The 12,744-nt window shown below is 53.0% G+C and overlaps 4 protein-coding genes across 4 annotated transcripts; 1 reads left to right on the top strand and 3 right to left on the bottom strand.

The window, feature by feature from the left end:
* Nucleotides 1-1,437: 1,437 nt before the first annotated feature.
* J7T55_000541 (HC-toxin efflux carrier TOXA) lies at nucleotides 1,438-3,553 on the bottom strand (the record flags this gene model as incomplete). The annotated part of the gene is made up of 4 exons (XM_053131461.1): nucleotides 1,438-1,966; nucleotides 2,143-2,695; nucleotides 2,857-3,216; nucleotides 3,370-3,553. The coding sequence occupies 4 exons, from the start codon at nucleotides 3,551-3,553 to the stop codon at nucleotides 1,438-1,440; spliced, it is 1,626 nt and encodes a 541-aa protein (XP_052990272.1).
* Nucleotides 3,554-4,132: 579 nt separating this feature from the next.
* On the bottom strand, nucleotides 4,133-5,916 carry J7T55_000540 (transporter smf2; the record flags this gene model as incomplete). The annotated part of the gene is made up of 2 exons (XM_053131460.1): nucleotides 4,133-5,284; nucleotides 5,362-5,916. 2 exons carry the CDS (start codon nucleotides 5,914-5,916, stop codon nucleotides 4,133-4,135), a joined length of 1,707 nt encoding a protein of 568 aa, XP_052990271.1.
* A 1,185-nt stretch (nucleotides 5,917-7,101) lies between these two features.
* J7T55_000539 (methylene-fatty-acyl-phospholipid synthase) lies at nucleotides 7,102-7,937 on the bottom strand (the record flags this gene model as incomplete). The annotated part of the gene is made up of 3 exons (XM_053131459.1): nucleotides 7,102-7,639; nucleotides 7,750-7,789; nucleotides 7,880-7,937. The coding sequence occupies 3 exons, from the start codon at nucleotides 7,935-7,937 to the stop codon at nucleotides 7,102-7,104; spliced, it is 636 nt and encodes a 211-aa protein (XP_052990270.1).
* A 697-nt stretch (nucleotides 7,938-8,634) lies between these two features.
* On the top strand, nucleotides 8,635-10,516 carry J7T55_000538 (uncharacterized protein; the record flags this gene model as incomplete). Its single annotated transcript, XM_053131458.1, has 3 exons — nucleotides 8,635-9,680; nucleotides 9,753-10,056; nucleotides 10,112-10,516. The coding sequence occupies 3 exons, from the start codon at nucleotides 8,635-8,637 to the stop codon at nucleotides 10,514-10,516; spliced, it is 1,755 nt and encodes a 584-aa protein (XP_052990269.1).
* Nucleotides 10,517-12,744: the final 2,228 nt, after the last annotated feature.

Here is a 12,744-nt window from a genome sequence, read left to right as displayed (position 1 = left end):
GTGTCACAAGAGTGTCGAGGCGGACTCGGAGCAGAAATGAAGACACCGTTTCTTCGCCTATGCACATTGGGCAAATCTATGGAAGGCAATTGACTTTCCAATTCTGTGGGAGTGCTTGCTGTGTTATAAAGTCGGTCAGATGAAGGCATCCAGCCTTCTGGGCCTTTCCGGACGAGGCATTTGGCAGCACGCAGCCTTGTGGCTGATGACATCGCAGTGGGATGATCACAGGGCCAACAGCAGTGGGACAAGGACACTGGGATCGAGAAGGCTGAGGCAATCGACAACCAGGAGCGTTTGTTCAGAGCATGAGCTTGGGGCATGTCGCGGTGGTGGCCTCGGGCCGGTGGATGTTGAACTGGGCGGAGCATTTGCTCCGGACGAACAGTTCATGAATCACGGCAAAACCTTGCTTGAGAATGGACCAATGGATCCCACCACGGGCGTCAAGACCGTCAGGAAGCACACCTCCTCTCCGCGCCGGAGCATTGCGAGAGTGGAGTTATGCCCGCTTGAACACGCTCCGCCGGGAATCTCGATGATGGCCTCTCTCAATGACCGACGAGTAGTTCCTATCCCTGGGGGACACGGGGTTGCAGAGGACAGGGGGTTTCCCAAGGACAGCAGGAATCCAAGGGTGACCTGTCACTACCTGCTGATATGCCAACGGTAGGATTGCCCCACAGCCCATGATTTCCGAGTACGGGACCCTTCGGGAAACTTGTCGGAAGAGAAGGGGCTCCTAGGACCGAGTCCGGCCACCGGCATGCTGCGAAGGCCGGCCATACAACAGCCGATTGAGCTTAGGCATCGTCGACCCGAGGCAGAAACGGATTAAGCACAGGTGGGTGAAGGTGTGCTTGAGTGGGTTGAAGACGGCTGCTGAACGCGAACTCAGGCATGCGGAACGAGGGCACACATGCATTACCCCCCTCCAGTATGTCTCCACTGTGCCTTGTCGTTCCGTCTTGAAAACAATCTGAGAAGCTCGTCAAGAACCCCTCCAGCTGCCGAAGTTCCCAATCAGCAGATCGAGATCTATGTTCAGCACCAGTATCAGCATTACGCCATCACTGGCCTTGCCATGCCACTTCGCTGCCTGGGCAATGGGATACTGCTGGCAAACAAGGAGCATTTGATCCGGATGTCACCTGGGTAGCGACCGCGAGGAAGACTCGTTTGGCTATTCGCCGGAGGAAGCTCTGTCCAGGCAGCATGCCGCCCCCATTCAATTTGTCTAACCTTCCAGCAGTCTCGTCTATATCTAATTATACAGTTTGACCCTGTCCATAGTAATGTACCCCGAGTAGGTGTATACAATAAGAAGAAGTTATGTCGTGGGTGGGAATAACGCGAGGAGGGGAAATCGCTGCGTACGGGGTCGAATTGGTGCCAAGTCGCAAACGCAGCACAGGGCATTGTATTCCACTCCGTCTGCTACTCCTGGCTCCCCTCCCCGGCCGTGTCGACAGCGTCTGTCTCGCTTGCAGGCGCTGCTTTCCGAGATTCCAGTTTCTTGATGTTGATCCAACTCAGCCCGGACACCGCACAGAATGCACAGGCGGCACATGCCACCGTGATATAGTATGAGTGCCTCAAGCCGGTCAGATACGCAGTCAGGACGGCTGTGGTGTATTGTTCCATGCCCAGGGACTTCAATACTTCTCTAACCTGCGACGCGCCCGAGTTTATGAAGATCTGGGGATTCAAGCCAGGAACATCGCGCTGTATCCCCTCGACCAAGCCGTTCTGGAAGACCGTCTGTGCCACAGCGATAAAGATGGCCCCTCCAAAGGACTGGAAGAACTGCACGCACGCGGTCGCTACCGCGATGTCCTCCTGCGGCAGAACAGCCTGTACGACCAGGATCCCAAGCTGGAATCCCACGCCGATGCCTAGTCCCGCCAGCACCTGGTAGCCGAACCATACCCTGAGCGGGGAGTCGAGTGTGAAGGTGGTGATCATACTATTTGCGGGTGTCAGCATCGAAAGGGCATCCCCTCGGGTGGGGGCAAGGGAAAGGCAGCATGGAGCAGGGCAACAGGAGCGCCGGGTCACCACCAAAGGCGACCCGCTCTCATGGTAATGATGGGGCAAGTCATGACGCAGCGAACGGGGACAAAGAAACGAGGAGAGTAGTACCCTGCGCCCACCGTAAACAGAACCATGCTTGGCAAGGCAAAGGGGTTGTACATGCCCACCGCGCTGATGAGTCCTCCGGAGAGGACGCTGGTCACTACAGTCGAAATGAGAAGCGGCAGAATCTTGACCCCTGCCTCGACGGCGGTGTCGCCCTGTATTGCCTGGAAGTACAGCGAAAGGTAGTATATCAGGGGGAAGAAGGCAGAGCCGAAGAAGCAGGAGAATGCCATGGCGCACAACACATTGCGATTCTTGAAGAGGCGCGGCGGGAGGGTGCCTTCGTCACCCTTCCAGATCTGGACGCCGATAAAGATGAGTATCATGGCTCCGAAGCCTACAAACAGGCCGATGATGCGCGAGTTGTTCCATGGATACTCGGTGCCGCCCCATTGGAGGGCAAGCAGGAGACAGATTACTGCCGGGATGAGGATGGCCGTCCCAATGAGGTCCAGTTGCTTCATCTTGCCAAGAAAGGTGAGGTCCCGTTTCTTCTGGCCCTTGACGTGCAAGAAAAAGAAAATGGCAACCATAGTTGCACCGCCAATGGGGAGGTCTAAGCCATGTCAGCTAAAGACACAACTAGCCATGTCTACCTCGTCGGGGGAAGACAACCTGTCTGTCACTCACTGACATAGAAGCACCATCTCCAGGACACATGGTCTGTGAAAGCACCCCCCAATAACGGGCCGGCGACCGATGCAATTCCCCACATACCCCCGATCAAGCCAAATGCCAAAGGCCTCTGCCGAAGCGGGAGGGTGTATGCGAGGATAACGATCGAGCCCGAGAACAGCCCAGCCGTTCCCATGCCGGCAACTGCTCGGCCAACGATGAAAGCTGTCGAGCTAGGCGCCACGGCGCATACGAGGCTGCCGACCTCGAAAACAAACACGGCCAAGAGGTAGATGATCTTGACGCTGAAACTGTTGTACAGCTTGCCGTACAGCGGCTGTAATGCCGTGGTTGTGAGAAGATAAGAACTGCCATACCAGCCTATATCTTTGACTGATTCGAATTCAGCCGTGATAGCGCCCAGGGCAGGAGCTATGATGGTCTGGTCAAGAGCAACGAGAACTGCAACATCCGAGATTAGCTGTCAGGAGAGCATCACGCACATTATCGGCAGACAAATGGTTGGGTGCAGCACGGAAGCTCTCTGCCTAAGGCCAGCCAGAAGAGCAGTATCTTGTTATGAGAGTGTGGTGATGGGCTCATGTAGTGACTTACAGACGGACAGGCACAGCGATGTGAGAATGAGAATCTGAGTCGGGCGCTTGGGGTAGACCACCTCAGTGCCACGTTGCTGGGGTCCAGCAGTCTCGACATTGTCCGTTGAGGAAGGGGTGGACAGCTGATGTGTCTTTTCATCGTTCTTTGCCTCCGTGCAGACAGGTTGTTCTTGCGAGTCCATCACTGCGAGACGGCGCGTTGCAGGTTTCCCTTGCAGTTTTCTTGGAGCCTCACCCGGGGGAGCAAAGACCTGACACAAATAAAGTCAGCACCAGCCAGCCTTGTGATGTGTTCATGCGGCCGAAATGCAAAATTCGTGCGTATGATAAGGTAACATGTTCCATCTATAATTGTTTGACTATGACACGATACGTTCATATACTGGGCGTTGAAGCATTGGTATTTCAAAGCCTAGTCCTTAGTCCCTTGCCTAGAGCGGCGTCAGCATTGTCCCGAGTACCGCACCCCCAAGACTCCGTGATCTCAGGGTGTTAGTGACAAGGGTGCCAATAAAGCTTGTCCCAGAGCCTCTGGCGTTATGCCGGCTTTGACAGGGTACACGGATCGATTGTCGAATCAGGCCAGGCCACTCTCGATCGACAAAGCCGACGGCCCGGACTCGGCAAACAGTGGACATCCGAGCTTGATGCTTTCACTCCGAGGAACAATTGCGAAATATTTCTTCTGTCTACGTGTATCCAACTTTGCACTTGCTGACTGAGGCGAAGGCGGACGTGATGTACATTCACGAAGCAGCTCGTTATTCCTTGCCCAGGCCTAGCAGCACGAGGTTGGCCACATTCATTGCGGCGATGATCAACCAGATCACCACCGCGATGATGACCACCGGTATTGAGTTCGCCATCTTCACATTCTCCAGCTGCCTCCCCTGACCTTCAGATCGGTTGCGGTCATCGGTTTCATCGTTATCCTCACCAACATAGACGCCGAAACGTGCTCGCCCCGGCAGGACCTTCATGTATTTGTTCATGCAGGTGAAATAGATGAGGGGCGCTGACACGAATGGGAGGACGACACTCAGGGCGACCTGTGACGCATTCAAGGCTGTGTCGAGCCCCTCCCTCCCAACAGCACCGGCAATTATGATACTGGGAGTAATGCTCATGGAGCGCGTTATGAGCCGCCGAAGCCACGGTCGCATGTTCCACGACAGTGCACCCTCGCTCACCATCTGTCCCGCGATGGTACACACAATGCCTGCGGAAACACCCGATAGCAACAGCGCTAATGCGAAGAGAATGCCGGCACCCTTGCCAAGGCTGCGGGAAAGCAAGTCATGGATAGCGAAGATGTCGTCGTTCTGTGCCTCTGAGGACCCGTATAGTGATGCACCCGCGATTATGAGGATAGCCGAGTTGATGAAGAGCGCAAACGTGAACAGGGAGGTGCCCAGCTCGACGATTGAATACTTCATGCAGTGTCGTATTGCCCGCAGAGAAGGGATGTAAATGTTCTTCTCAGATGTCTCGTTGATAGATGACAAGGTCGGATTTCCGAGGGGCATCAGCCCTTTGCTGACGTCGTACTCCCTCAGCCGGGCCTGGACAATTCCGGAGCCTAGGTACAAGCTGTGTGGCATGACTGTCGCTCCCAGGATACCACAAGCCTGGTACAGGCCCTGCTGCTCAATGACCGCTTTGGATGGCAGGTAGCCCTGGAACACATCAGCGACCGCCGTGCCGCGTATCATGGACATCTGGATGCAGAAGCAAACGACCACCGCGAGCACGAGGAGAACCACAAAGAACTCGAACAAGCGAAGCCCGCGCATGGAGCCATTTGGGTTGTAGAATAGGAGGATGATCATGACATCCAGGATTGAGATGGCGCAGCCTGCCACCAGGGGTATCTGTGGGATGAGCAGGTTGATGGCTATCGCCGTGCCAATTACCTGCCATAGAGAAGCTGCTCTTAGCAAAGACACGGACCCAGGATAAGCGGAAGTATGTGGCTCGACTTGTGACTCACCTCTGCCAAATCAGTGGCGATGATGGCTATCTCAGCCATGACATACAGTGCATAGTTCAGCCAGCGGGGGAGAAATGCACGACAGGCCTCGGCAAGGTTGAGCCCGGTGACCGTGCCGAGCTTGACACAGAGGCCCTGCAGGAAGATGGCAAATATGTTGCTCAGCAGGACGATGAACAACAGGCGAAAACGGTAGGAGGCGCCGGCCGCGATGCCGGTGGCGTAGTTTCCAGGGTCTATGTATGCCACTGCAATCATGAAGCCTGGACCGACGAATTTGCCAAAGGTAAAGACGGCATGCCGGATCATGGCAGGGATGGAACGCCGCCCCCCCTCGTCGCTCAGAGTTGGCGTTGGTGACAACTGCCGCTCTTCTCCCATGACAGCGGCCGCCGTTGTCGCCGAGGCTGGGTCGTGGGCTGGCCGCACCGGGGATGATGAGCCACCACCGGCATCATTTCCTGAGGCCTTGGCCCCTCCTCTTCGCACAGTCCCGACGGCTGGGCCGCTCGGGCTTCCCAAACCCGTTGAGGACGGTGATGAGAGATTGTCCATGGCTCTGGCCTGTGAGTGTATGTCGTGGTGATGATGCTGGCAGTCTTGACAAGAAATCGAGTTCCTCAACGCCGATCAATACTGGAAGTGCGAACGATGTCTGGTTTCATCAAGCGGTCTCGTATGTGCATTCAACGGTGCATGCAGGACAGAACGTAGACGAGCAGCACTTCACACCTCAATGCGAGAGCAGGATGGAAAAGCGTGTGGTGTTCTGGTGTCGAGGTGGCACAGAGCCAGGCAGGTTCACCCTCTCACTTCTCAGTTGAAAACAAAGTGGCCGATGCTGATGCTGCTGCTGATGCTGACTGTGATGCTGCTGCTGCTGCCGCTGTTCCTCCAGCAAGAGAGTGTTGACATCGCGGGGTGCAATTTATTTACGAAAGCGTCAGTGACCCTCCAAGGGTCGGGGCGGGATGCGCAGAGAAGGCCATGGCTGTCGTTGAAGCTTGGCCCAGCCGTTCGTTAGTGGGTTGTAAAATCACGTAACGGTTTCTCCCGACCCACAAGCCGGGCCTGGCTGTGCCGGGCTCGTCGTGCGGAGGTTTGATTGACTTCGTCACCACTTCCGGTGTAATCCATTCGGGCTGCCATGCCGAGGGTAAGGGGCAGTGCAGCCACTCAATACCACCCAAAAGGCGGCCCCCAAGAAATCACAAGCCGACATCGAGCCGTCAGTCCGCGTCTGATTTTCGTTGTTCGTTTCTTTGTGCACGCAACTAGTAGTGCCAGAGTGCACATACTCACTCTACAAAGGCTAATGTACGCTAGCACAAGACTCTAGCTCAAAACCGGGGTATAATATTCAGCCGTTCTATCAGGCGGTGACTGTCTTGGCTGGACAACTTCGCCCGTTCTGAGTCTTTCTCCGAGCTGTGCCCAGAGTTCGCTTAGGAGGATCTTGTGTGTTTATCCCTCTAATATCACGTGCCAGCTTTTTGTATATCCGTTGTCGGATGGGATATGATCAATCCACCCGCCAGTCCTCGTTGCGCTGCACTGCTCGTCTCTAATTGCCCTGCCTGTGCTCATGTCCTGTATCACTCGCTCATGACTACCGATTCTCAACTGCCCTCGTTTCCTCCTGCTCTTGCCATCTTCGCGACAACTCGGGCGTTACCACAGAGCCACCCTTGAGCATCTCCGAGGCAGTCCCTGCCCTGCTGGCATTCCTCTCCTTTGCCATTATTTTTGCTTCTTGCCCTCGGCTTTACCTCCCGCGGCCCTCTCACGTTCTCTCTTGGCGTAGATGCCTGCTGTGAATGGGTTCTCATACTGCAAAGCAACGAGGTAGACAGTGAGCACCCAGCCGGTCAAAAGTATTCCTGCCGGCCGCCCATACACCAGGGCGGTCCCAAGGAAGCTCATCGTTGAGCCGTAATACATGGGCGCGTCGCAAACATTGAAGGGGAAGCCGGTGACCATGTCGTCCATCAGGATGCCAAAGTAGTCACCCAGGAAGGTGCCTGTGATGCCCAGCGCGTACGTGGATGTGATCACCAGGGTGTTTCCGGCGGCAACGAGCGCGTAACCGAGATACTTGGCCGCGTCTTGCTCAAGAAGGGGGTGCGTGGGCTGGTGACGGAGGGCACGCTCGTAGAGGAAGTCCCGGAAGAGTCCGAGGCCGAAGATGGTGGCGGCGAGGAAGTAGCATGCTGTCTGGGCGTTGCCGCCGAATGCTTTGGTCATGAACCGTGTGCGATATTCTCGTCGGGCAACGATGCTGCAAGGAGGTTCGACAGGTCAGTCAGACGGACGCAGGTACAGACGCAGACACCTACAAAGACACAGCGACGTAGGGACACCCTCACAGTGTCAGGGAGATGGACTCACTTCCAAAACGTGGGGTTAAAGGCGATGGCCGCAGCAGAAACTAACACATCGAGCTTAACTCGTCAGAAACACAGATGTCCTGTGCCAGGCGCAAGCGCAAGGGGTTGACACGGTCAAGGGTAGCACAAACAGAAGAGGCTCTTTTGGCCGAGGTCGACCAGCTGGTGCTGTTGGGCAATTGGCGCCATATTGAGTCGCGGTGGGCAGCGATGGAGGGTGAAAGGAGGTCGTGAGGAAAGAGAGTTATTTGTTTTCCAAGTGGTTGAAGCTCGACGAAAGAGAGGGGAGAAGCAGGCTACTGTATGTTGGCCTTTAGGAGCTCCTCACGTTCTTCTCCCACCCCTCCTGCCCGCCTCTAGCCGCGTCAATAAGATCTGCTGAGGAAAAGCCGAGGGTCTTTGGGCTGCTACGTCATTGGTTGGTGTATGTACATGATGCTCAAGAGGAGGTTCGTCCAGGTACGTACCTGTGGGTGGACACTGCACTCAGGTACATTGGTACATGGTCCAGGTACTGCCCGGCTGCTATCGACAGATTGCAGGGGCAAGGGGCCCGGCCTAGGTGGTCATAGCTCCCAACACAGGCCTGTACCCGCAGCACCGCAGCAGTACACAGTAATGTACATGTGGTTCGTTTGACATCGCAGCCCTCACCACCCGCCAGACGTTTCAGACAGCAGGGCAGGGGCACATACCATACCACAGTCCAGTTTTTCCTCCCCTTCTATAATGTAAAACAATATTACATTGTACTGAGGCCCCTGCAAACAAACGACAACAAAACAATATCTGTTCTCACCACCGCCTCACAGCTGTGCCATACCTGTGTCCCGCAATCGATATCCTCCAACGGTCCCAGCACCACTCACTCATCCTCGTCGCCACTATGCCTCCCAAAAAGTCATCCGGGAAATCAAAGCAGCCGCCCAAGATAGATCCAAACTCATCCTTCACGCCCGAGGCCTTCGAAAAGGAGCTCAAGAACCTGGCTGCAAAGGCAAAGGACGAGACATGGGCCAGGTGGCTCCTCGAGCAAGCCTCTGTCTACCTGAGGTCCTCCATACTCCTTGGCCTAGTGGCCGTCTACGCCAACGTCTCCGAGCTGGCCTTGTCGCCCGTCTACGGCTCCATCCCTGTGTCGATATGGCATGACCGGCTCGTCATGGCAGCTTGCTTCGTTGGTTGGGCCTGCAACCTGCACCTTGGCCGCATCCTCCCTATCAGGATGGCCTACCTGCTGCCCATAATCGCCTTGTACATCCCCGTAGCCCAATTCTTCCTCTTCAAGTTCAGCGGCACACTCACTGCCTACCATGGCCCCTTGATCACAGAGGCCCTCACCCTGGCCCCGCTCATCGTCTTGTCCGTGGCTTGCACCGCCACCTATCTTGATGGCGCCGACCTGTCCGTCTTGCCCGGCTTCATACGCGATGCGACGCCAGGCATCGCATCCTACCTCTACTACAGGCTCGTCGAGAGCTTGTCTGCCGGGCTTCTAGCACAGTACATCGGCAAGACCGTCCTCCAGACCCGCGTTATCTTGCAGGCCGTCCTTGGCGCATCGTACGCCCTCTTTGCACCCTCCAAGTTCCTCGTACTCACCCTGCCTGCCTTGCTGCATACCGCCTTCTTCAACACCCATGTCATGACGCCAATGGCAATGCGGTCTTTGAACAGCACCCTGCAGGCTAATGACTGGATACTTCACGACCGGAAGGAGTCGCTGACCGGCTACATATCGGTGGCCGACAACCTGAAGACGGGATACCGGGTTATGAGATGCGATCATAGCCTTCTTGGTGGGGAGTGGATCCGGTACAAGGGCCTGAGAGTCGCAGAGCCCATCTATGGTGTCTTCACCATGCTCGAAGGAGTGAGACTCGTCGAGGTTTCAGACCCGGTTCCTGACAGTGAAGCTAAAGCCCTCGTAATGTGAGCATAATTAATTTTCCCTGGCCCCTACTCTAGCTTTTGCGAATCTGTGGTTGACTGTTACAAAACCAGCGGGCTCGGCATCGGTACCACGCCGGCAGCCCTTGTGGCCCATGGGGTTGACACGACTGTCGTTGAAATTGACCCTGTCGTTCACGAGTTCGCCTCAAAATACTTCCAGCTTCCATCCAACCATACTCCAGTCATCGAAGATGCAGTCACTTACACAGGAGACCTAGTCAACAAGACGACAGACCAGTTTGATTATATAGTCCACGATGTGTTTACTGGCGGGGCTGAGCCTATAGCTCTGTTTACGCTGGAGTTCCTACAGAATCTTTATGCACTTTTGAAGCCTAACGGCGTGGTTGCTATAGTATGTTGCATGCGTCTGGTGCTTTGTTCGATCTTGTACGCTGATCTCGTCCCAGAACTACGCCGGCGATTTCGCCCTTCCACCGCCCAAGATCATTGTCCATACCATCAGACAGGTCTTCCCTTCCTGTCGAGTCTTTCGTGAGAATCCTCGGGACGAGGATGTCATCGAAAAGGAGAAGCGTGACTTTACAAACATGGTAATCTTTTGCGTCAAGACCGACCGCCCCGTCACATTCCGCAAAGCCACTACCGCCGATCTGCTTCAGAGCCGCACCCGGGAACACTTTCTTGTACCCAAGCACGAGGTCACTGAGAAAGACTTTATGGCTGTAGAGGAGGCTACTGTCTTGAGGAAGAATGATACTGCAGCGCTAGAAAAGTGGCATCAGAAGAGTGCGCTGGGACACTGGGAGGTCATGAGAATTGTACTGCCAGATGTTATATGGGAGCAGTGGTAGGCGATTTATGTCATGGGAAGCATTATTAGCAGAGGGAGTATCCTATGACACCTATAAGAGCCTGCCTACTCTTAAGCAGTCGTACGGCTATTATTGAAGGCTGAGCCCACATATCAATAGTACATTTGATCGATCCTTTCAACGGTGAGCACAAGATAGGATAACGGGTAATGATGTATCATGTGAGGCGGTCTAGAAAAAAGTAACAATATGTGTATATATGTGTTATATAATATTCTCGTCCTATTCTCAACTTGTTCTTCAAATTTTGAATGTTTAATGGATCTGTAAATGTTTAAAATGAAATTTTAAGATGAAATCGTCTCAGTATTAAGACTATAAAAATGAGAAGAAACTATATTTTCCAACTAGTCTTTGACAACCTAACATGAATAGAAGACAGCCTCTGGAGGTAACATACATATTATCGTGCTTTCATTTTACAGCTCTGGGGCAACCTAGAGGCCAGTTCAAAGAGTTGTCCTAGATAATAACACCCCACAGCCAATACACTCGCTGAGGGATAATCACTTACATCGCCATTCGCGGTCGACCACGTCCGCCACTCTTTACTTTGAGGGCTCCTGAGTAATCCTGTCTGGATAGGGTGAGCAGTCTGCTGACTAGCAACCGGATCTCCCTTAGTTTGACTCGGCTTAGATGGCTTGGTAGACGTACTTGGATCTGCGTCCTTTTGCTCTGCGGCAAGTGCATTGGTCGTGGTGCCTGTCGAGGGTGGATACAAATGGCTTACTTTCCTCCCGGATCCTGTAGGCACCTTACCGAGAGAGGACGCCAGCAATCTTCAGAATCGACCTCAATTTGGTTCCAATGTCTCTGGCATATTTGTTGGCGTTGAATTTGTCAGATTTGACTTCCCCATGCCAAAAGTGATACATAATCTTCTACCCAGAACTGGCAAAACTGGCTATTTACCTGGAAGGCACTTTGGTGAACCTATGCACTTTTCCCCAAAGCTCAAATCGTAGGAGATACGGGTCACTTTTTTGCTACCATTGTCAACTAGGGCCAAAATCCCGTGCTTGAGTGTTCTCGGGCCGGAGTATCATAGCTAGCTCTTCAAGCTCATCTCCAGATGTAGGTGCACTACATCAAAAGCGACCATCATCTGCTAAAGGAGGGTCAACAACCAGATGGCCATCTTCCTACCTTTGGCGCTTCCGGAAACGGTGGTGAATTCGGTTCTACAGCTGGAAATCAACGCGTCAACAACATGGAATAGATGACCTGAAGACTTGCTGATGTGAAGGTTCTGGAGCATGAGAAGGAAGATGGGTGTTTGGCATCCATGATAGAAGAAGTCATTGCAAGCAATTGTCGATCGTGATCATTATAGTTCCCTGTTGCAGACTTGACGTTCAGAATCGAGGAAAACAAGTTTATGAGAGGTAAAGAAGACTGTAGAGCATGGCTCTTGATAGAAGCAGAGTAGGGATATCATACACTTCCCAAGTGTTGACAATGTCCAAGTGCATGCCAATATCAAATCCCGATTCCCGAGAAATCACGGGACTGGAAGTACCTCAGGTGTGGCTTCTTTGACCGGCCTCCTGGGCCCCTAAAAACAAGAATCTAATGAAGCTACAGGGAAAATGAATGCACCCACACCCATGAGCGTGGTTGTGGCCCTTATATAGTGGCTTCCTGATTCCAACACACAACTGTTCACCAGGTCCACTGCCCGGGGACTTCTGACCTAATCGAGGACCGTCAAGCCAAATAGCTGGCTGGTCAAAAGAAAAGCGCCGCATTCGCCGCCGAGATGCTTCACTCCAGGAGGATGCTTCTCATATTAATAGCTAACATGTTTACAATTAAACTAAACATTAAATTATAAAAGCGTTATATATAAAACAGTTTTTATAATACTCTAATATAAAAGCTTAATTTAATTATAAAAATATATAATTTTAATATTAATATAAATCTTGTTATCACAACCCTAACAAAAATAGGACCAACAGTTAGTTCTAAAAATAAGCATAGGCTAGCTATTATACAGCTAAACAGCAAAGGAAAAAATATACTAAGCCATATAACCCACTAGCTTATATAAGGCATAAATCATTTAAATTAAAACTAAGCTAAATAAACTAGTACCTAAATTAAAATGCTTATTTTTAAACTACTTAAGTGTCACGAACGTGACAGGAATAGAACCAGGGGAGCACTGTTGGTCCCCTGAAGGCGCAGATAAACCCCACAGG

This window comes from Diaporthe amygdali, assembly GCF_026229845.1.
Source record: "Diaporthe amygdali strain CAA958 chromosome Unknown NODE_27_length_698932_cov_65_101997, whole genome shotgun sequence".
NCBI lineage: Eukaryota > Fungi > Ascomycota > Sordariomycetes > Diaporthales > Diaporthaceae > Diaporthe > Diaporthe amygdali.
This window is presented reverse-complemented; position numbering and strand designations above follow the sequence as displayed.